The following is a 26,944-nucleotide window of genomic DNA, read 5'->3' on the forward strand; positions in this document are numbered from 1 at the left end:
TTTTTATTATAAGGCAACCTTACTAGAATGATTCTCTTCAAAATCATAATCTACTTAATCAATTAATTAGTAATATCAATCAACTAAAAGTATTTTAATTCTATGTCATTTTCTTTTAAAGTTTATATCATATATATCCAATTATATAACGTTAAATACTGTAACAATTTAGTAAATTTGAACTCATTCTGTGGATACATGAAATTATTCCATTTAATTAACGAAACCGAATCCCTTTTGTAGTTACAGTCCGGTGCTTTTGTAACATAACTGAACTAGCAAAGGGAGAGAGATAAAAAAAATAACACTACAGATCATACAGCACCAGAACGCAACAAATCAGTGTACGCACGGTTAATTGAATATGTAATTGTACCTGTCGTGCATACATAAAAGACACTTGCTTCCTGTTATGTCGCATAGTTGTCACTGAACGCATTCATTTATGTACACTTCATATCATCTATTTGGTCCGACACGTACATACATATATGAATGCAATTCTCATGTGTAATCTATTTTTGGATGTTCGAAATTCGAAATGAAACAAAGGAAACTTTTAATTTGAAATTTATTGATCGTCAATCGCAAATTGCAATAACAAGTTGGACCCACCACGACGAAAGTTAAAAAAAAACGTCAAAAGCAAAACAGTATTAATTTAATATTTCTTTCTACACTATATAATCATGAAATTAATGGTACATTGATACCATAAATATAAAATAAACCGACTTTTTTTATTATTATACATTTTAATAGTATATTTTATAAAAACGCAATTCTTATTTGACATGCTCATTGCTTTCTAAAAATTTCAGATCATTTATTTCTAATTCTTAGAAGTTAGTAAAAATATTTTACGACATACATTTCTCTTATTTACATCGCTAATTGCATTAATCAAATACTAAAGCTAAAGGAGTTAGTTTCAATAACGTTAAATTATTGTAAAAATACTTATATAACTTCGACAAATCTTACAAAAAAGAGAAGAAAACAATGATTTATGTAAAAAATAATTTTGTGTACTAATTTCTTAGAATTAATTTATATTTTACTCAATTTGATTTAGAATTTTAAAACCGCACTGATCAAAGTTGCACTATGCGGACGTTACTGAATTACTAATTGTTTTCTTTATTATTCGTATATTGAATTAATTTTTGCAATTAATTTATGTATTGTTTTTGCCTACTGTATAATGTTTTTTTTATATTTATAATTACAATAATATGTCTGTGTTATTTTAAATTGAAGCAAGGCTAATTTAATATACAATAATAATAATGAAATTTCAATTAAATTTTTATATGATGCTTTATGCGTCGGAGCAAATGGGAATTTCATGAAGCATTTATCGATTGCCGTGTAGTAATTACGAATGCATTTTGACCTATCTGTCCATGCATTACGTTTACAAAATTGACGATTTTAAATGGACGATCATTGTATTTGCAGTGGCGACCTAGGGGAAAGCAATAATAAAATGAATAAATCAACGGTTCGGTCCATTTCAGTCAACTCCACTAAATGTCCAACGTTTCACTTTTAACATAACCATTTTATATAACCGTTCGACTGTTAAACACCTTTAAAAATGCGTCGATGCATTGAATATGATGAAAATCATATTCATATTTAATAAAGTGTATACAATAATTTTCATTATGTTTTAACATTAATTTACATGCACTTGTAATAATTCTTATTTCTAAATATTTGATATATAATATTAATAACAATAATAAAAGATGAAATAAGTAATGTTTACAAAGGGTTATTCACTATAGGACAAATAATAATATTTATATAAATATAGAATAATAACTTCGTTTTCAAAGGTAAATAAACACTATGGCCAGAATGTGGATACCTTCCTAAAGCAAATTAAAAGATCTTTTCTAGAATAAACTTACATACAATATTAAGTCACATTTTGAAATATGAGTCTAAAGTTTGTAATGTTTATACGAAATCATTGCATTTTAAACTGATCGCTTAGCTACTTCCTAAATCAGGATCATTTCAGTAAAAAAAATCGTTTTCAATGTCATTTAAATCTTTGGACATTTGTTAGGCAGGAACTTTTTTCTATTTGTCTTCGTTACAAGCAAGGATTTATAAAACTTGTGAAAAACCATCATGTAAGATGCATGCTATTCATCGACATTTCCGAAACCTATAGTTCAATCATTTTTTTTATATTTATGTCGTGTAATTTTATTCACAATCTGTTCATCAATGTGAACAATGAGTAAATTTAAAATCGCGGTTGACATTAGGTAGATAATCTTTCCCGGTGGATAGTTGATGATTTTTTATTTTATTTTGTAGGTTGGCTGTCGTCTTGTAGGTTAACTTCAGTAATATATTCATTCTCTGCGATTCCACTATTTCCTTTGACTGTGAATCTGCTGCTATCCTTAACACTGCCATTGTCCATCGACTTAGCTAAAGGTCGATATGCTGAACCTCATTCATTTCACAAAGGCCTAGCTTGACCAGGATTTGAACCTGTGCCCACTAGTACGTGGGTAGGGCGACTTAACCATTTGGCTATTAGTCTAGTTCAATCAATCTAGATAACTTTATTTCTAATTTCTTTGTTGTTATTTTGTATTCCTGACTATATTTTGTCTGATAGTTAACAGTCGTTGCCTTTAAATTGGAATATTTTATATATTAAATGGGGATTTAAAATTCGGACTTCAATATATCGAAGTTTCGTTGTCCGAATTAACGTTGATCAAAGTATAACTGTATAAAAAAACAATTATACACTGAACTACTAAAGGAGAATAAATATAAGTTCTTTTTATTATTATTTTTATATAGATACACATACACATTTTTATAAAGAATTTAATATTGTGTTATGAAATGTTATAATTGTTTAGAAAATAAATTATTCTGCATACAATAGTTATTAGTCTCGTAATGAATGATATTCTCAAGACTAGATATACCAATATATCTTTCGCAATCAATATAATTAACCTTACATTTAATTGAGTTTTTTATTGTTCCATTAAATATTATTATTTTTTTACTTTTATCTTAATCCTAAATATGTATATAACCATATTATTTATATATGTATGTAATACAATTGCAAATATGATATGCAATTGTATGAATATATTAATTTAAATTTATATTTGGTTTTCCTATTCATTGTTATACAAAAATGGAACAACTGCACATAGGTTTAACTTATTTTATTTTGCTATTGGTGGTCCAATATTTCTTTATCTATTTATTATACATTGACCGCAGTCTATCTGTCCTCGAGTAATAATACTTTTACTTTATTATATTAATTATTTTTTAAAGTTGTAACTATTTTTTCCAATTATTTTTTCTTCTTGAGTCTACCTTCATCTTGAAAGTTTAAATGATAGTTAATCTATTGGAATATAAAATATATAATAAAAAATAAATTTCCTTAAGTCTCGTTCGTTGAAGTGTATTAATTTTTTATAACTTTTAATTAAAGTTAATGATTGAGACTTTAGTAATGACGAGTTTTCCCTGTTTTGTTTAGCATCATATAAATCGATCTAAGGGGTTTTACTTATGATTTATTGTAAACTAGATTAAGATGTTTACTTTATTATATCAACTAATTATATGTAGTTGTTCCCTTAACGATATTACTAAAACTAATTTAAAATATATAATTTACATTAGCAGTAAACTATTGTTAATGCTACTCCGAGTTGTAATCTGGTAGGACTTGATTCAAAAGTTCAGTCACTCTATTTGATGAGATTTGTCTTGTGCTGATAACTTGTATTAATTCATATATAAAAATGTATTGTAATAAGGCCATTGACTCCGTCAGTATATAATTTTAATGGTTATCACATTGTTATCTATTTTGAAATGCCTTAACAAATCATTTAATTGATTATTTTAGCATTAATGCTGATTTACTATCAATCTCATTCTGACTGTAGATTATATTTGTATTCATTATCAAACTCATAAATATTTAATTACAATAATTCATACAAATAAAATTAACTCTACATTATCATCGACGACAACATATACAGAAGACCTCGTTTAGCGCTACCGCGATTAACGCTGATTTGCTATAACGCAGTTTGCTAGAAACATTAAAAAGCTCAATGAAAGAAAAATAAAGCGATAAATGACTGGACGATTTTATTGCCAAAAAATAAAAAATATCAGAAGAGTCAGGACCAGGACCTAGATCATAAACTTAATATTTCTGTGTGCAATTTTTTCTGTTATATAAAACATATATAGTCATATAGTACATATAGTCATTGACATTATTTATAAATACAACTTAAAATTAAAGTAAAATTTGTTTATTTTTGGTCGCGTGTTCCCATTAACCTATTTGCTATGTGTTAAAATGACCTCTTATAACGATATTTCGTTTTACTGTATATATATATTTTGCAACTCATTCTATAAACATACATACATTACGCTTTACTTGCATATATTATATCTCTTTTGTTCAGAAATTATAAAGCTGCCAAAATGTAATGATCATTAGTGATATAATTAACATATGTTTGACGTTATTAAATGTTGTCATAAAGCACATTTTTCCTTCTGAAATATGGAAGTTTATAATGAACATAAATCCAACTTTCCGTGCATTATATAGTGTAATTGACGCCGTTCATTATACGAGATACGACCTAAAAGACTTAGTGCAGTGGCTTCAAAGGTACCAGTAATAAGAGATAACGAACGTTAGATAATTAAAGTCCTGAAAAATATTATTCTTCCGTGTTACATAGGAATCCGTATTACAATTATTATCCGGTTCGTCTATGGTTCAACAGCAAAGTGATCTCAACCTCGTACGTGCATTTAATTTCAGGAAATCCCCCTGAAAGATGTATCATCATCGTCGTCTAGACCTGTGCATTACGTAACTGTGAGGTCGGCGTTTCACCAGTTCCTCTTTTTCTTTCACGCTTAGCAGTTTAATTGCAGTCGGTTGGAGACGAGGTGTAAGGGTTTGCACTTTTTTTCTTCTCTTCATCCAAGAAAATAGACTTCGATCCGGGATTTAATTGCGAGGCGGTCGCATTAATTTGTTAACGGTTTAGCAACTCCGCGTTCTTAATTTAATCTTCGTTCTTCGCATTTATCGAAGAATCCTTCTCCATCCTCCACCTCCTTCCTTTTTCAATCCAGTTGCCAGCATCATCGAAACAATAAATACGTCCACCAATCGCGTCCAATTAGTTCTCTCCATTAGCATAGATCCGTTCAATTAATGACTCATACGTCGGCTTCAAGTGCATCCGCTAAACTAAATCTATTTGCTTCGAGCTGACTACGTTTACGGCTATTACATTTTTGATCTAGATTCGCAGTCGAATAACGTTTATTATTAATTTCCAATTAATTTGTAATTTACTTTTATTGACTTCTTTAATGTTTATGGCAAGTACGGTTCGTTACCGATGATCGTTAAACTCAAAATACATTTAAAACATTAGCTGGACTAATCTTTTGACAAATAGTGTACTATAATTCATTTTCTCAACAATCTTAATAACAAGTAATTTCAAACATATGATTTAACATTGAAATTATTCTTATTATATTTTTTTATATAGTGTATTTAATAAGACAAATATATGTAATAATTTAAAGTAATATTTCGGCTAAAGTTACCTCTGACAACAAAGCTTTTAGATAACTCAATTTCAACAGTCATTTATTATAAAAATATTCCAATTTAAGGCCGACGCCCGAAAATAACATTAAAAGTTAGAAAATAAATTATCCAGGTAGCTCAATCAATATCATTTGGAAATGTCGATGAAGAAGATGTTAGAATTTATTGAATACAGAAGATGATGGTTTTTTAATGGAAGAGAAAAAAAACATATAACTATATCATTTAATTCACCATTAAGTACACAATACTTTCATTTATTACAATGATTTGTTTTCCACATAACAATGGTTATCATAACAATTATACATATACTTTACTTATATCGATTCTAATTTGATTTATTTGCAATTGAACTTATGTTTCACATGGGAGTGTGCTGGGTCGAATTTTATGTCTTCTGTATACTGCAAATATACCAAGAAAATACAATGCAACGAAAATCCTATAATTGCGTCGAGATACAATTATGGGACTTTCAGGAAGAGCTTAATTTGCTTGATATATGGCTTATAAAATGACGAATTGGTATAAACCAGTCCAAATAATTGCATATCACATTCACCTTAAAACGAGACATATGTCCTCCAGTCAAACTCAACAAAGTAGTTCCAACATCTTCAAGGTATATTAAGGCATAGTGTGAACATCTAGAAATAAAATTTATAATGTTGTATTGGTTGCTGCGTGCAAATTAAGTACACAAATAATATTATGTTTACAGAGTTTGTTTATTTAAATTGCTTTTTTCAATTAAATAACCTAGTATTAAAATGCAGAGGAAATATGTTATATAGAGATATTTCTAACGTACTTCCTGGTACCGCAAGTAGTTATATATTTTTTTTAATTATTTATTTAAAATTAACTACTTGAATTTCTTAATATTTTAATCTCGTAAATATAACAAAATTTTTAGAACTGTACTTTAGTAATACATTTTTATAAATCAGGACTACCTATGGTTTATATTTGTATATATTAGGTTTCTAGTCTATTATTATTTACTGCAGATAATTAATATAAAGCTGATCTTAGTAATTGTCTAGTTATTTATCAATTATCCATTAGAATAAATTGAAAAATATTTTATAGCAACAGTTACATAATTATATCAGTAATCAATAACAAAAAATCGAATACATTGAATATTTAATACGTGTATTATAACGGGCTATTGACCGTAGGTCTTTCCACCAAAGATATAATAACATTAATTAACGTTATGTGTTAACTCCCATTTGAAATTTTCTCATTTAAATATGCAAATAATTGCGTATAAAAAAATATTTATTTTGTATTATAAAACCAAAATTTTATAAACAATATATAACATTTAACAAATATGGTTAAAGTTTATCAATTAATTGGAGAATATATAAAGAAACCAACATATTTATTTACGTTAAAATGAAGTTTTGGCTAAAATAATACTTTTATATTGATAACACAAAATAATAAACTTAATCATGTATGTTAATAGAGTCTCTTAATGAAATTATGAAGTTAGTTCTTTGCTAATTCGAATTTACACTTCATCCGTAACATATATATTGTATAAAAATACTTAATTATAACTATTCTAATAATTTACAAATCAAAGTGAAAATATATTTTATAAAAGGATCAAAAACTTTGACAGTAATTAAAAAAATATATACATTTTACTTACATAATCAACGAAGGAGTAAATGGACATTGCATATTTGTTTTACTATATATTTTTTTTCATTTTAGGTTCAAATTGTAGTAACTCCTTCGAGAGGCCGAGACGGAGGAGCCGAGATTAAAGTATGCGGGCCAAATGGTAGCATCGGGGGTGGAAACAGTCCCCAAGTGTCAAGAGGAAGATCAGCCTCCCGACGTCTGCCGCCCATCCATAATTCTCAAGGTATTACATTCTCTCTCTGTCTCTCTATTTGCGACCCCGTTCAGAATTTACGGTCCGAAGGCACCTGCAACCCTCCCCGTACTAGAAACATATCATCCACATCCACCCTAAATGAAATACAGTCTTTCAAGTTCGCTCCTTCTACTTAAACTTACCTAATTTGTTATAAATTCATAATTCTGAATATGCCATCATTCGGAGTGAAGTTTCCGCCCAGCTTTACTACTTACAATAAATTAAAGTCTCTCCTCCGGCCTTATCTTTCCATATAACTTTATGTACTCATTAGCGAAGAGACTCTTAAATCTTTGAACCTCGAGCGTTTTAAGACCGGCATCTAATTTAATCTAAGATGGACGAGTTCCATTTCGATACCTGGCAAGGATTGCTCAGATTGAGATTGTATTGTGTTTTATGCAACAAGTGAAAAGATAGAGTATGAAAGAGAGAGAGAGAGAACAGAGAGAAAGATTACACACCGACAACAGGTGGTAAGTGTGTGTAAGTGCAATTGGAAATCCATTCGTTACGGCACGAATGGAAAGGAACAGAACGGAACGGCTACCGCCTCTTCCCAAAGAGACCATAAATTGATTGAAAACCTTCATATTGTACATTTCGAATTGAATCCGGACCACAAAAGCTCGGGGAAAACGAAACAAATACAGGGTCGACAAAAAGTAGGGTAACGAACTGCACTATATTGGCGATTAATCTGGACGGCACTAAAACTTAATTGAAACTTTGAAGAGCTCTGAAAATAAAAGAAAAAAAAGTCTGCGCCGTGAAGAGAAAATAAATCCAGATGTTATTATTGCATCGTAACAGCTTGCACTTTTCAAGAAAGCCGTATTATATAATTTCATCGCAATAATTACTTCAATTTCAGAGCAATTATAGAGAATCACGATTGCTATTATGATCTAGCTTTGTTTCTTTAAGCGGAAAAAAAAAACATTTTACTAAAGCAATTAATTATCACAATTACATAAAAATACTAAAATTCTTGAATATTTCACACTGAAAATCTAATTATATAATTTTAGATATCTTTCTTGGTAATATCAATTAATTTAATTATTATTATTATTAATGAAGTCACAGCCCAAATCGCGAACCGTTTTCTTTAAGGGCTCTGGGCTAACATTGTTTGAGGGCCCTCGATTAACACAATTTGGGACTCACGACTAACACTCTTTAGAGGTTTATCCAATTAACCCATGGGTTAGTTGTGGATATTTTTATTAATTCAAAAATAATGAACGTGATCGTTTATATAACAATAATCTAGTAATTGAAAAATTGATGCGAGTAAATAATGAATAATAAAATGGAAATTCATAATTGATTGGTTATAATTGAGTATCATTGAATAAATGTAGTAAATTGCATTCGCTAAAACGAACCCGCTTCATTGAAAATATGATTAATATAAATTAAGTAACTCAAAACTCTTGTAAGTCCATATAATTCATTAATCCATACATATTTACAAGATCTTCACAGAGGATAATCATCTTAATGAATGGGTCCTTAATATACATATATTGGATAAATGACCAAATATATTTTATGATAAAGAATGGGAATCGGATTATAGTGATTTAGATGAAACTTCCCAAACTATTAGTGAATCTTATCAAATGCAATAATTGCATCTTATAAATCTGTGAAAGAAGTAAAACTCAACAAAATCTTATCAATTTGAAAAGATTTGAATCTATGTGAATCAACAAGATATAATAGACAAAATCAGAACATGTTTTTAATTTCTAGCACAATTGTAACAAAAATTTGACAATTTTCTATGTTTTTATAACTTATTTTAAATATCATATTACGGACTTTAAATCTAGTTTCCTTGGTTACAAACATCTTCGGAAACAACATCTACTTCAATATTGATTTGTATTTATTAATACGTACCTCACTTTAGAAAATTACTGGCGATATTGCATATTAAGCCAATCTTGTATCCTAAAGCACATACCTATCTATTACTGCGATTCTAACTCAAACGTAAGTAAGAATTTAACTTTACCTAAACTTTTTGTATGTGTGTTATGAATGCACTTTCTTTTACATTACAATAATTTGATTAAATTATATAAACAATTTGAAATAAACTTTAGGAAAATATACAGATTCATTTATTAATTATTTCATTCAATAAATAAGACTAGTCAGAAACAGTACACCGCAAAGTGTGGTTTTAGCAATAGAGGAAAAAATGTATATTGGGTTTTTTAAACAATATTTATTATTGAAAACAAACATAAAAATTGTACAATAATATTTTTAAATGATTAATCCAGAACGCAGTCAGCATTTACTTCAATAACTGCTTCCCATTTTCAAATAGTATTTTTATTAAAAAATAAAGTAAACAAAACAACAATGTTCATTAACAAAAACCTGCCTACAAAACGCTTGATAATTATGCACCAACCCAATATACAAAAATAATTGTGTGTACTATATTTTTATAATTTCATTTTTATTTTTCTCAATTAAAATTTAGTATATTTTTGAATTTACTGTTCGAAGCCGCACTATGTGAGATATTGCTATTTTTATATAATTATTTTTAATATTACAAAATATATATAATTATAAATATTATAAAATATATGATATTTTTTCTAATAAGTCTTATTACGACGTAATTTGTATATATTAACACCTATCGTTAGAAAATTGTACGCTGTCCGTTATATTCGTATGTACGAAAGGCCATCGACTTCTCAGAGGAGAATATCGATCTGTACATTTGCAATCCTTTTAGGTTCCATATATGTAAGTGCGTGTCCTAACGATGCTCCTCGTATCCTCCTCGTAAACGTTTACTCTGGTGACTTCCGGAAGTTGGACTTCAATAACACTATAGTAGATAGCGTTTCGCGTGAGTTGGACGAATCTTGAACCCTGTGCAGAGTCCATTGTAACAATCGCTACGTATTCTAAAGTGCCACTGGAAGAGTGAAATGTTGCATATTTTTATTTTTCGAAACTTTCCAGCAACCGAAATATTTTTACATTTTATGTGGTTTCCATTTGCAGTTACGTTGTGCCATTCGTAGTATAATATTATACAAACAGAGTTTATGAATGTATATGTATTTTTTTTAGTTTATTTCTATTTTATAAATCTTGCTCTTCATGAAATAAAGTCCAGAAAAAGAGTTCACAAACTAAATTTTCTGATAATATAAATATAACCAGCTATTCTTTCAATATTTTACATTTATTTACTATATACAAACCTATATAACATTTTACTATTTGACTCTATTAAAAAATACTTAGAATTTAGTTATGCTGATCGCATAATTTTGAAGTTTGAATCAGGACACATCGTGACTAGTACATTTTGTCCCGATTAAGCGGCTGACAATTATCCTAATTCCACATAAATTACACGATTATTGTGTTTTAATATTGGATTTAATAAATTGCATAAAATAAAACAAGTCAAAAATGTATACGTAAAAATACATAATAATTATTAAACATATACGTAATCATTATTAGAAAATGATATAAATTCTGGAACAATAAATATGTATGTATCAGCCGCGGTCCGTCCATGGATGCGGTGGATCAGGCTCAACTACCATGCGCATGGATGTGTTCCGATTAAACGGAATATAATTAAAGGAGTAAATTTTTGTTATTTCCTTGGTTTTGTTTCCATTCTTTAGGAACTGTAACCAATAAACGGTTGTCCCGATTAACCGGTGTCCCAATTGACCTGGAATTGACTGTATTTATTTTATATCTAATTACTAATAGATGACATGTTGAATCTCTAATCAAAACCATAATGAATCCGTACATTCCACGATAACGTGACGTCAAGAAACGTCAACGTCATTATGATATTGGTATACGCCAGGATGACGTTGATTAACATCATTATGATTTCAAATGATTATATCATGATGATATCATAATGGCGTCAAGGAAAGTATTTTTTTCTTATCTATTACCCCAAAATAAATTTATTTACGCTAACTTGCCATTTTTTATACAACTGGAGCATTTTGTTGTTAGAGCAATTTGGATACTGAAACCAAATTACAAAATTTTAAATGATAAATGTTCTCATTATCCCCAACTTTTATGTTTACCCTGTTTGGATAATTTACCCCGATTCACCGATGATGTTTATTAACTTTACCATGTCTTCATTATGACGTTCGGTCACAACACGATTAATTGAAAAATATAATGAATAATTACTTCAATATTGCAGTACATGATGACTCTATTTCTATCTTCAATCAATAGTTTGAATATATTCTTAAAATGAACATATCTGATTGAGAAATAAAATTACGAGATAAACTAAATTAAAAAACTACAAAGCCAAATGCATAAACCTATGTTGCCTTGAATTATAATCCAAATGTTTTTAAATTAATTTCATTTGTCATATTTAGTGGAATGTATTCATCGCGGTCACTAAGAAGCCCACTAGATACATATACAGGATAGTCGCTTAATCCTGATTATTTTCTTTGTATAAATATTTTTACGGTTGATTTAACTTTATTTATTATGTTCTGATATAGTTTAGATATATATCAATGTTCATTTTTGTTTGTTCTTATAAAATAAGTACAAAGTGAATATGTTAATGGATTCCAACTAAGTTTAGAAAGCTACATTATCTACTCTATTTCGCATACATTTTACTGTTTTGATGGTTGCATACAAGCTTCATTATTAATACTCTAATTTTAATGGAAATTTGTTCATAATTGATACTTATCCTTTTACACTGAGTTTGAGTTAAATACATTTTATTAAATATTCTCAAATATTTTTCTCCACACAAAATCCACAAAGCACTTTCATATCAATCGTTTAAATTAAATTGAGTTTAGAAGTTAAATTTATCATGATTTGTTTAAGTTTTACATTTTAGCATTAGAATATGTACCATCTTCAATTAACTTATACCAAGAACGAATTACTTTACCACTAAAGAAAATATCAATATTTTTATTGAAACAGTTATAATAATCGATAGTAATCGATAAAAAGATGCAGTCAAATAATCGTCATCAAAATTATATCTTTTTTACTTAATAATTTTGTGTTCCCTGCAAATATCAATTATAATAAAATAACTTATTTCTTATAAAAACGTAACAAGAAGTTGTTTGCTTGTATCTTTATTCTTCTGTAGACAGAAAACAATTCCATTCTAAGACGATTACCTTCGCGTAATCCCTACGAGGGAAATTGCAAAATTACAAATCATCGATAATCCTTTTCTCCTTCTCTGCGTACATCCTTCTCTTTACTGCTCGTTCTGTATCCAGGTTTTCGTATGTTATACTATTTGCTATAACTTATCTTTAGCAGTGCTTTAAACATATCATCCCAATGGTGATTAACAATGATTTATCTTATTGCATTCTCCTCTATACACTACACACTCTTTTTTTATTTTCTTCTACTTTGTCGCAACTAGAGAGCCAGTGGATTTCGCGCAGGACTCGCACTCCATCACCCGCAATCCATGGACGTCAGGATAGGTATTACCTGGAACCCAGATATGGAAGACATCACAGGAACAGGAACGACAGTAAGTAGTTTATTGTTAATGCAAGGTTTAATCAAAGCCCGAAATTAGTTTCACTAATTAGCATTAGCCATACATGGAATAATTATGCAGTGGCAGTGCACTACTTCATTTACAGTAGTTGCAAAATACTTATAATATAGAAGGATAATATTTTTACATTTGCTGGCTCCACTCAAATAGAAATGTAATTAACTTATTGATCCAAATTCGCAAGGATGCAGATATAAAACTCACGTAAAACGAAACGCTTTGATATAAATGCAATTTATTTTTTTTATTTGCATTCGAATGCAATACATATTGCTTTGTTCTTCGACTATATGAAATTCTGGTGTAACTAAAGGGAAATTGCATTTTCCGATTTTCAAACGGATATTACTTTTCGACTCTTGAAAAAATTAACCTTTGATTCATTCCAATATGTATTCCTTAATTAATTAATAAAATTTCTCTATCGTATTTAATTAAAATATTCTTTGATGATAAATAATCAATCTGGAGAATGTCTGCCTATAGATATAATAAGATGAACACATGATACAAAGAGGATACAGAGAGGAGTAGAAAGTAAAAGAAGCTTTTATGTTCAAAAAATAAAATACTGAAATGTGTATTAATCAGAACGTAATATTTGCTGTCATACAAATAGTCTTGTCGATATAATGGTAAAGTCTATTTGTCTTACTTACAATATTTCTTAAAACAAAGAAATATTATGTTATACTCGAAACACTATAGTATTTCTGATAAATGTAGACTAATTCATCAGTTGGTTGTCTTGGGATTCCTATTAAATTCTTTTTATTTGCGGTTCACTATACTCAAACCTGTTTTACACAGATTATTTTTTACACTATTAGCAAATAATACGGTTTTTATTAAATGGGATATTACTATAATCTCGCGCTACATATAAAGGATTTCCTTCAAAAAATACTTGATAATTTTTCATTTTCTAATACCAAAAACGATAAATTTTGTCTTTGAGTACTAAATCTGAATCGTCATCATAGACAAGCGACATTATTAAAGTAATGATTTACATCTTATGACCGGATTAACAAGATAAGTTATATTTAATAATTGTTAAGTCGCTCTACTCACAATTCTGTGAGCGCTGGTTCGATTCCAGCCCTTATAAGCTACCTCGGCACTTAAAACAATAGGGACATTGTTCATCATGAATGATCAGTCAAATGAATGAACCACCAGCCAGGTCGATGGACAATGACGGTGTTAAGGATAGGAACAGATAAACAGACAAAGGGAATAGTGGAATCGCAGAGGATCAATATACTACTGAAGTTAACCTAGAAGACGACAATAATGTGTTGGTTACATTAAAAAACTTCCATTGGAAAGTTTACCAAAAACAAATACCAACCGCCATAAGATTTAATTAATGTTCACTGAATTAGATTGTAAAATAAATATGCTATATAACATAACAAATAAAAATATAAATAATGACTTCCATTTATATGTAAAAATTATTGATTTAATTCCTTCATATTCAATCAAAAATGAATGAGGTATTTACTAATTATTAGTAATTGACATATCTTATTTTATATACTAATTATTTTAAATATTACTTTATTCTCTAGCTTTTAGTTTTTTATTATTGTTTCTCTTATGTAATAAGGTAGTCTACTACCTAAATATGTGGATTGATGTAAACGCAAGACAAAGGATGTTGTCGAACAATTTCAAACATTGTTAAATATGAATTATACCATAACTAAATGTTTGCTGGGACATATTGTCCCAATAAGCTTAAAAGGGTTAATAAGCCGAATTAGTTATAAATGTTAAAATAAACATATTAGCTATATACTTGCACTATCAGTATAATGCAGTGATTTCCAAACTTTATGGTACAACGTCCCCCATTTAAAAAAAAACTAATCTTGGCGCCTCCCTTTTATGAAAATTATATTACTTGTAACCATTTCGCCCTATCTTTGCTCTAGTAAAAGATGGGTGGAAGATTAATTATGTATTTTATTCAGTTGCAATAAAACATGTATAAGAAGGAATTCTCACGATTCAAAATATGTATACGATTTCACAGGTATTAACTGAAAATGTGTGATGCAAACAATATATTTCAAATTCTTTAATTGTCGTTAAAAAAAAAGTGCAGAACTAGTTCCAAATATACAAAACTTTCTATAACTCATGACTAATTTAATTGATTATTTTGCTTTTTCTAAAAAATTGCAAAATCGACAAAAAAAAAATAGGTTAATCCACAGATTAAGTATCTGTTTAATGTTTATAGAGTAAATAAATAAATAAATAGATTAAAGTAATACAAAAGTTGAATAACAAAATAAACAGTACAGTCCTGCATGTTCTGCCAATATCCTGGACTGTTTAAAACCGGACTAATCGATAAACTATATACATACAAAAATATATCGCTTAAAAGAGACTTGGAATAGAAAAATAGATGATAATAGTAAAAAGTAAATAATAATAATAACAACTCTCAAAATAAATAAATTCTAACATAGATTTAAAAAAAAAATAATAGGCTGGCCAAAGGGCTACCGACCGAGGTCTTTCCGGCCATTTGTCTCCTATTATTTTTAAAATTCATTATTATTTAATAGTGATTATTATTTAAAGAATAATTTTAATTTTGAATTTCTTTTTTTATAATTTCAATAAAGTAAATTTAGCACTGAAACAAACAACTAATTAATCCCTAGATCGCTCATTGTAACCATCATAAATACATACAGTGACTGTGAAACAATTTTACTGAACATAGCAATAAAGTTATGACGTAAAAATTATGTACCGAAACGTGATTATTTATGGTTTAATTTGGTACAACATTTTGGGGCGCAATCGATATTTACGGGTATAGCGTAAATGTGCGTTATCTTGCGTGTCCCACCATTGGCACACTGAGCCCAATCGCCATCTGCTTCATTAATTTCTATCTATTGAATTTGTCAATCATAAATATCAGCGGTGCAGTATGCCGTACACACCGGTCTCCATTATTTATGACATCAATCCACTTCATCTACGCCATAATTAATATACACATACACTTACAATATAATAACATCTAGATCATCTAAAACCGTTAGGAATGCAGTCTTTCTTATTATCACATTTCCCATTTTAATAGAAATATTAAGATTCACGAACAGTCTCATAAGCCACACCTTAACGAATGCTTTATTTTTTAATACTTCTATTAAAACGCTGGATTATTTCTAGTGTTAACTTAATATCAGTTCTCTTCAAATTTTGAAGCTACCATTTCAGATCACACTTATGATTAATTTAGAATAACAACGTTAAACAGATCTTGTTATAACACAAAGTATAAACTTAAAAAAAATGCCAGATAATTCATATCAGAATTATAACAATATTATTTGCAAATGCATCCTACGCAATCTCCAATAAAACAAATTCAAGCGCTTGTACTGATGTGCTAATAATTAAATATTGTATGTAGAAGTAACAATCTCTAACTTCACTTATTTATAGATGGATATATATAACTAATAATTAATAGTTTAATTCACTTAACATCTGTAATGTCAAAGTATTAATGGAAATCATTGACGATTAGTCCAGGATTACATCACACATATTCTATTGTATAAATATATACACATTGATTAGTTAACTACTTTATTATCATCGCATACATGATGTTATGTAGCGCATACTCCAGGTGGGCTTCATGTGTGGTATATCAAAATGATGTATACGTAAGTTGATGACGAGATGAGACGCGCGTTATCAATTGATTCAGTATCAGTCGTCGTGATGCGTCGCAGCGAGACATGTGGATGAGATCGCTTGCCCATTTGTGTGGTTTACATAAACAACAAACGCCAGGTGAGACAACAATCGTGTAAACGAACAATAACAATAATAGTTGTCGCAAATGCACGTATCTATGAATGCATGTCTATTCAGTGGTCTATCTGAAGTGAAATGAAACAATAAACAACGGAGAATTATATACGAAGAGACAATTTTATCAACAAGTTTACGAAACTATATGTGCTTAATACAGTGCACTTGTTTATTTACAGATAAGTAAATTATTTCATAAAAATCACTGATTTCATCTGCAGTATCATGGGCTGTTTAATAACAATATCCTTAACTTCATTTAATCCATTTATTTTATTGCAATATAAATTATTTAATTAAAGCAATAATTTACAAGAATTAAATGCAGGTATTATAGTCAAGTTTAAACACCCGAAAAAATATACAAACTATTACGTTGAATGGTTGATTATTAAATAATGAAACTAAATATTGCACTATTTTGAACTTATAGTTAGTATTCAAAATTGATTATGAGCAAATGATGTGATTTGAATATTTGGTATTTATTTTTCGTCCTTTTTATTTATATTCGTTGCGTGACAAATATATTCTTGGAATATAAATTACTGAAATAAATTACCAAAGATACTGTGAAAAATACTAAACAAATTGTTGATACAACGTAAATTACGCGCACATGTTATTTAAACAATGCTAAGAAACTAGAGTTTTAAAACACTTACTCACAGCGTATTAGTATTAAAGTACTTGAAAGTACACTATTATTGTTTTACACCTAGTTCGATACATAACTTGCAATTATTATTTATACATCAGTTTCATATTTAGTTTGACATTACTTGTACAAAGTATCCGAGAAAAATGTGTCTCTATATAACGCGTACTGAGTATCTGAGTTTAGTTAACATATTCGCTGATCTTATCTCATTGAATGATTGATTTCCTGCCATTCCTCTTGGTCGGTCTCGTCAGGAAACATGAAAAGGATTAGGATAATCACGGTTTAAGTACAACTGTAGATAAAGTTGGGGAATGTACAAATCATTAAAAAAATCAAATCATTTTTAGAGTATAAAGTAATACAATTAAAAAATATAATATTACATTTATAAAAATCAATAACTAATTTCTAATACTTGCATTTATACGAAATGTGAAATTTTATACTTTATAATACAGTCATACCTTTGCATACCTATGATAACGAAATCAATTTCGAGCCCCATTTAACATACAAAATATTCCAGTTAAGGCCAATATGATCATATTTTGTCATCTGACATATGATCAGAAGTTGTACTAGAAGAAATAAATAACAAGTTTTACAGATGGTTCAATCAATAATTTTTCGAAAATATTATGTTAGAAATATTTACAAACTAGTTCCGTTCCAAAGGGTTGTTTGTAAGTTAGGAGAAGTTTCAAAATTTCAAAACATACTTATCTTACCACACTTTATCATGGTTTTTACTTGTATATATGTTAAATTCCGTATTACTGACTGTATAAATTTGAACAAATAGATTAATATAAACAAAATACTTACTTTCAAATACTTTTTAATGTAGACATCAAAATTATTTAATAAAAAAAGAAACAAATGCAACAAAACAGATAGTACATCTTCCAAAAATATTATATTTAGAAATTATCAATCTTAAGTTAGATCTTTTAGAATTTTGTTCATAAGTGCAGAATGCAGAAGATGATACTGTTTCAATGAGAGATTAATGAATTTCATTCCGAAAAAATGCTAATAAATTTTAACAAAGATTTGGTGAAAAAAAATGTTCGAAAAAAATATTTTTTTTTCTTGCTATTACTTCTGAAAACGAAATTTTACTTAACGAACTAATTTTGTTAATCGAATGATTACTGTAGTTACATATTTAAAACAAATATTAAATTCTTCTTATTTTTTTTTTAATATAATAATTGTTAAAGTATTGCAGTAATTTTATTTTTGTTACAATTCCCTCTGAATGTGTATTAATATTGTTCTATTTTGCAATTTAGTAATTACAATTGTATTAAGTGTATATTAAATTGCATATATTAACTTTCTCAATATTTTATTTTTTTATTAAAGTTTCTTATATTTTAATATACTAATGTTACATTATGTTAAAATCTGCATTTTTTAATCATCTCAACGTATTTATATAAAGTGATAATTTTTTATATAATGAATATGACATAATACCGAATACATATACTCTTTGCCAAATTGTCACAAGAATACTGAAATTGAAAAACTAAAAGAATAAACATCAGACCTGTAGAAGAATACAAGGCAAAAGTGTAGAATATATTGAATAAAAATGTGACGACAGTTGTATGTTATCTCACAAGGAGTGACATCTGTTCGTACAGAGAAGAGGGATTCTTTTATTCTTCCAGGATAGGGCAACAACTTCCTTGGCAACATATTGTAAATGTATACTGGATACTTCATTTCATATTTTTCAGTTAGATTTATTCTAATCGAATGCACTTGTTATTATTAGTTTGGAACTATTTCATCTTTATTATATTTAAAAAAAAATCAACTATCGTACAAGAAATATTCCATATACCATCTATTAAAGTGAAAAAAAATATATATCAATTTCTGAATTATTTAATTATAATATTTATATTTTGTATTCAAGTTAGTTTTCATATTTTTCATAATAAAGAAATAACATTTTCTTACACAACAATAGTAATAACAAAACAAAAACGATTAACTGATGAAAAGAGCTACTGACCATAGGTCTTACCCTTATTATACATATTTAAAAAGAACTGTTAATAATACAAAACTTGATTATACAAAAAAAGCTGAATAACATTAATTGAAAACTCAAACTACAATCATTAACGAAACAAAAAAGTAAAAATCAGATTTATTTGTAAATATCTAATAATAAACAACCGTATAAAACTTCTTACGTTTCATAATTTTAATTGAAACCAAAGGTAAACTGGAATTATCACATTCGATGATTACAATAGTGAATGAAATGCATGTTTCTATTTCCTTTTAGTTTAACAAAAAAACATGTAATCGAACACAACAACAAGTAAATCGTGAAAAGCAACAATCTGAAGGTCAGTATATTTACACTCCACTGTTAGCTGATTTAATACTAACAAAACACATCGATTTTCATTCGATCGGTATAAAGTCGTATCTTCTATACACTCTCCAACGTAGAAGCAACAATTTATTTGGGTGCTGAAGTAATTTATAGTTTAATTTTCGGAGCCAATAACAATGATCGATGTGAATTCGTTATTTTTCTGGAAGGAAATACCGTGTATATGCGTACAATACTAATGAAACAATAAGACATTACGCCTACGGCCTTGGTGAGATTCCAATAGTCTCCTGTACTGTTAGAATACGAGCCGTAGTAAACCACTTGTTCCTTTGGTCTCCTTAGTCTCGTTGTTCCCTGTTTAAGTTCAACCTAACAGCAACTTCTCTGAAGACTGCAACAGTCAAATGCCACAAATGTAAGTAATTAAACTTTGATGCATCTCAAAGTTGTTTTTATGCTATTCAATATATTAAGTTAATTCTTATAATTGAAATCGAAATACAAAGTGTTTTGCAAGCGCATTTTGCATGTTCATACGTTTCAATCTTTCACCGTGTCCGATCCACGGACATTACCTAATTGAATTTCCGTAAATACGTAATGGGAACGTGGGGAATGAGGCTATTACCTCGTTAGCGGAGCCACCACATCGGTGCCAATAAATCCTAGTCCACAACAAATTAATTTGCCTTTTCGTAATTTATAAATGCAACCTACTTACACGCTCCTTGTCCTTATGGATTCCTTCTAATTAACTAATTGCCAATTTGAACGTTCCCGTTTACAATGTTTGTGTAACTACGGTGGAGAAAAACGATTGTTAGAAAGTTCGCATTTCGGATGCGAAATATTTACAAGATTCCTCCTCCTTGATATTCGTCGAAATTAGAATATCGAAAACAATCTCCATGCAAACAGGATTCGTTCTATAGGTAAATTGAATTCCCGTACATTTAAAGTTTTACGTCTTTATATTACATTTTCATTTTGCTTTCGAGGTGTTTGAATTTGTTTGTTTGGCATCATTTTTCGGGAAAGACATTATATTTTCTAATGAATTTTTAATATCTAAAATTTCTGCTTTTATATTTCGTAAAGACAAAACCGTGCATTGCTTTATATTATTCATGCACAAACACGGTGAATATATTTTCAAGAATCATTAACTAACAAGCCACTTTTTAGAACTTTTATGTTGAAAAATTCATAAAAAATCTTTATTTTTTTTATAAAATTTGTTAAACAATATAATATTTATATTCATATAATTAAATACACCAAACTTTCCATCGTATTGTTATAGTATCAAATCTTCGATTTAATATAAAATTAAAATAAATGAACAAAATAAAAATAAATTCTTAAATATTAGTACAAAACATTTTTTAATACATACATCATCGTTTATTTTCCTTTACTTCTTCAATTAACCCGGTTTCAAACAGTCCGGAACCAAATACCCGCACTATGTGAGTTATTGCTGTATGCTGTATGCACAAAAATAAGTATTTAGAGGTAAAAACATGCACAGATACTATACTTCCATATTTAATAAATCATAAAAAAATGTATTTTAACCAATATAAAATGTTATTGCTGATATTATGTTTTTTTTTACTTAAGTTATTTTTATCCATTTTATGTTTCATAAAACAATAATGACAATATTAATTATTCCTAAACTTAATGTCTTGCAATTTATTATTTTGTTGAGTACACCTGCCTTTCATATTTCTCATTTTAATAAAATGTTTAAAGGTCTTTTTATTGCTAATAAGAATATTTTATTGATATTCAAGTAATAATCGTTTTTATATAGATTTTAAATTTTAGTATAATTAAAGATTTTATAATTTTATTAAAATAGTGCAAGTATTATCAGGAAACAGCTATATAGTATATTCGTTGTTAACATAAGTCTGTCCATTTTTTCTAATTAAGAAGGCAAGAGGACACAGCAACAGAAAATTGCAACAAATACATTAGTGACACTAATGTAATCTCTTTTTTTACTATTGCGCGCAATTTTTTAATTTGAAAAAAACTTACAGGACTTATATTAGTATATTTCTAACACTTTTCCATGTTACTATGACCAATTTATTTGCAAATATTATTACCAACTACAGTTTTTCAACAATTAGATAACAAATTCAAATATTAGCAAGTGAGTTTAGTAAACTAAAAAGGTCAAATCTTGCACTTTTCAATTATTTTAAATTGTAAATCAAACAGTTTTCGCATTGCAATTGCCAATTTGTACGATAATGTAACCAGGATTTTATTTTGTTCATTCCCATTTATATTTAATTAAATTTGAATTAATGCGTTCTATGCAATTCTACTGAAATTTAATAACAAATTACAGATGACATAGCCATACAAAAGTTGAAGTAATATTCTCTTTAAAAAAAATATAATTATAGATAAGAATAAGTTGATAATGTCTTTATTTTTAACGTAATGAATAATCTTATTGAAGATGTTTTATTCTTTATAAGACATTCGTAAGTTAAAAATATCGATGTGTGTCTTTAACACTTATTTATGTATTTTTTTTAGTGGTCAACGAATAAAATCTGTTCAAATTCGATGTTAGCTATCGAAAATGTTTGTTAATCGATTTAAGATGCGACTTGATCTATTACCAGTAGCATTACCGCTCAAAAGTAACGTCATTTGGTTCGGTAAAGTGTTCGTTGTTCGCAGTCACTGTTCGTTAACCGATTTGATACTGTATTGTTATTTAAATATCTATAATTTTAGTTTTTACATTAATATCTTTTTCCTATTAATATTATTACTTAAGGTATAACGGTATATTTATTTTTGTCTTTATATTATATCATTGTGTTATTGTGAGATGAGTTTCAAAATTAAATCATGAGAGTAATGTTTAAAGAGATTATGTTATAATATTATCGTTCTTGGGCAGAAAGACCTATGGTCTGTAACCCTTTGCAGCAATTTTTGATTTTCTTATTATGTTATTTTGTCGAGTTTGTTGTTTGTAATATGTTTCAACAAATGTTTTTATTAGACCATATTTTAATTTTTTGTTTATTGCAATTTGTTTACTATTTAAATATAACTTATAAATTTATTTCATATAATAATAATTTCATTAATTGTTCATCAAAGTTTTTGTTCTACGACTCCAGACACAGATGCACTATAAATAATGCATGCGCCGTGTGCATACTTGCCATTTAATACCAATGCATCCAAGTCATTGGTGTTTATAGGTTTAATGTAATTACACTTGCTTGGAGAATCGTCCATATTTGCGTTCTATCACCGCGCATTAAATGACCCGATCGAGTTTGTTATGGTCTATTAGCTAGATATGTCATAAACCAATTGAAATTCAACACCAGTTATTCCGTATTTTAATAGTCTTATTTTGTATACAATAGCGAATACCTTTTGCAAATCTATAAAGAAAACTGCACCTAATTTTAATATATTTAATACGTAAGAACATATTTCAATTTGTGTCGTTATCTTTATTAATTCATATTTTAACTTAAAATATTACGTTAAATATGATAATTATTTTATATATGACAATAATGCATCTCATATAAGATTATATATAATAGAAATATTTACCATTATTTACTATAATTATAAAATAAATATTTCATTCAAAATATTTCATTCAGATGATAGTCTACATCAGGGGTGCTCAAATCGTAGATCGTTTGTAAGTCGATCAATGACATTATATTTTTGAAATTTCTGACATAAATTTCTGTTGTACCGTGAATCGACATCAAAAAAACGTTAGTGAGCACGTATTATTTCAATCACAATACTTATTTTTATGTGATAATGTCTACAATTAATAAATATTTACCATTTATAAACTTTGTACAGGTATTTGTTTGTAAGTCGGCGGAATTAAAAAAAAATCAAAATATACTTATCTTACCACACTTTATCATGGTTTTTACTTTTATATATGTTAAATTACCTATTACTGACTGTACAAATTTGAAAAAATAGATTAAAATAAACAAAATACTTAATTAAAAATAGTTTTCAATGTAAACATCAAAATTATTTAATAAAAAACGACAAAATAAATAAATGCAACAAAACAGATACTACATTTTCCAAAAAATATTATATTTTATTAAAGAAATTATCAGTTTTTGTTTGGACATTTAATTTGTTATCACTATATATTTTCTTGTAACAAGTTAGAGCTTTTTGTTCGTAAGTCTAGGAGTTCGTAAGTCGGGGGATACCTGTATTTTATTTTTGCCTAGTCGATGGTAGATCGCCCATGGTTTAAGTCTGAGCGCCTTTGATCTAGGATTTATCTACCTTTTTTCGCAAACTGGAAAATATTGAATTGAATAAAAAGTAATTTCGTATGTTTAGGTCTAATTAAAAGACATATTAAAAACAATTTTATTAAACAATACATCTTTTAGATAATTTCAAACTTCCATAATCTCAGAATCTTTCAGCTACTTAAACAAATTTGGTAATTTTTAAGAAATCTGATAAGTCAGATTATTATTAAACATATCTGCTAAATAACTAATAATACTTAGAAAAAGGACATGGGAATATAGTCCATTCAAGTGTAATTTCAAATCACATAATCTGCTAAATAGGCCATAACCTATATCCACCTATATTTCATTATCTAATTTTAGAACATCGTCTTAACAATGTTCATAAGTAAAATAAATTCTAAGAAATAGTACAAAAAAATATTATTGTTTTCCTTTGTACAGTCATGTCTCTTTTTGTGCAGTTTATCTCTATTTTATTTAGTTCCTGGATTAGTCCTGATTTCACTCCGGAATATTGATTATTGTACAAAAAAAAATGTATTTTTTCAAGAAAAAAATAGCGTAATTTGCTCTATATTAGTGTTTCTCAACCTTTTTGGTCCGCAACCCCCTTTTGTACTTAAAAAAATTGAACGACTTCCGAAGAATGGTTATATGCAGAAAAACATACCGTCTCGTCTGTTATCGATTTTTCTGCGATCCTCACTATGAGAATCACTGCTCTATATTAAAAAGAGTGTATGTAAATTCACCGCTGCGACAATTCACAATAAAGTTGTTATGGTGCATATAATTTGCATACAAAACAAATGAGCAGACAAAACATTTGCAGAGCGCGGGCGCAATTTGCGTACTCAATTTTAGTAACGAGCGCGGCATTTCGCGGTATTCCTTTAGGTCAGGTGAGCCGGCGCCAACCTTTTGATCTTGTCATGTTTAATATAAGTACACGAGACAACAACAGAAAGTACAACAGATGATACGCGTTATCATTAGAGCATAGCAATCGCGACTCATATTCTGAATAGATAGATACATCCAACGAATTTGCATACGTAAAACTGGAATCTATTCGGATTTTTTTTATGGATCGCAAAAATGCAACCTAATCGAAAATTGATTAGTTTTGGGATGCGCTGCTCTTGCATTCTATCATTTCATTAAACAGAACTACAACGTTGATTTTTTTTTGTGCGTTTGTTAGTACACCAAATATGAACCGAAAAAAAAACATGGGCTTATCAATTAGTCAACAGACCCGTTTTGTTTCAGGGTCTCCGATAACGACTACGAAATATGACGTTGGTAGTTGCGCCGCCGGCTACAACAACCAGTTGAGTCCGAACATGTCCCCCATGCAGCAACTCACAGGTAAAACATCTCACGCAAAAAAAAAAGAATATAGGAACACGAAACATGAACAGAAATATATATATACAAAAAACGTGTGACTACAACGAATTGTTATTATCTGGTAGCTTATCGTATTTGGTTGTAACTTTATCGTATGTCTATGTAATTATAGTATGTACACACACCATAGTTTGTTTCAAGCACTATTTAGAATTTAAGATTGTTGTTTTTGGTGTTCATGTTTTGGAGTTTTATTAGAAGCTAAGTGAAGTGCGTCAAATTTGAATAATGATTATGATGACATGTATGTAGACGAATAATATTGGCTTTCGAAGTTCAAGTAATTATACTTGGTCAATAACCAGTAAATCTAACAAATACATTAACATTTGTAATGATTTATATGTTGCATTTAAAAACAAATGTAGTATTAAAAATAGTTAGTCCCAAAAAATATTATTATTTCTAACTTTTATTTAATTTAATAATAATTTTAAAAATAGTTTTTACTTGAAATGAAATTAAGTTATCTTAAAAAAATAATTTTATTAATAACATTTTAATGTTCCTTCGCACCTCTGTAAAAAGGTTCGTATTATAGTCAGAAAAATACGGTAGTTATTGAGCTCTTAAGAAAAAAATCATTTACTGTGTATTTTTTATAAATAACGACAAATGTGAATTTATAAATAAAGAAATACTTCACATAGCGCGGGTAATTATGTCTACCAACATCCCGGAATGTTTGAAACCGAGGATTTTAAAATTGCATAAAAAATAAAAGAATGATAATTTAGGTATAAAAGAAAATAATTATGAGTACTTTGAATTTTGCGAAAATGTTCGTTTCCTGAACTCTTCGGCTGTACTGTTCATATGTAGTACTGTTCGATATACGCACTATCAATAAATCATATTTTATATACATATAACTCTCCTAAAAATACATCTAATATTAAATATCATTAGAACAAATTATTTTTCTAGTACTCGCGTAACGAGTTGCCTTTTATACAGAAAATAAAGACTGTTAAATATTTGTTTTATAAAATTACCCGTACAAATTTGACAATTACAAGATAAAGCAGAATTCATGTTTAATTTATCATGAGCTTGCGGTAAAGCGAATTAGACGTGCTACAATTAATATTCTAATTGACATGTTATTAAAAGTCTGTCACCAGAATTTAT

The 26,944-nt window shown here is 28.2% G+C and overlaps 1 protein-coding gene across 5 annotated transcripts in view; it reads left to right on the forward strand.

Moving 5' to 3' along the window:
• LOC108561502 (probable 3',5'-cyclic phosphodiesterase pde-5) overlaps nucleotides 1-26,944 on the forward strand; it is a 36,888-nt gene that overhangs the window by 4,609 nt on the left and 5,335 nt on the right. The window contains exons 2-4 of one of the 5 annotated variants that reach the window (XM_017919464.1): nucleotides 7,418-7,571; nucleotides 13,054-13,167; nucleotides 25,673-25,771. In XM_017919464.1, coding sequence (XP_017774953.1) covers nucleotides 7,418-7,571; nucleotides 13,054-13,167; nucleotides 25,673-25,771 — 367 coding nt within the window. Of the gene's footprint in view, nucleotides 1-7,417; nucleotides 7,572-13,053; nucleotides 13,168-16,937; nucleotides 17,041-20,163; nucleotides 20,506-25,672; nucleotides 25,772-26,944 lie in introns of those variants that run through there. The other 4 variants (XM_017919465.1, XM_017919466.1, XM_017919468.1 and 1 more) reach the window with 4 other exon arrangements.

This window comes from Nicrophorus vespilloides, unplaced genomic scaffold (genome assembly GCF_001412225.1).
Source record: "Nicrophorus vespilloides isolate i.1.1-1 unplaced genomic scaffold, Nicve_v1.0, whole genome shotgun sequence".
Lineage (NCBI taxonomy): Eukaryota > Metazoa > Arthropoda > Insecta > Coleoptera > Silphidae > Nicrophorus > Nicrophorus vespilloides.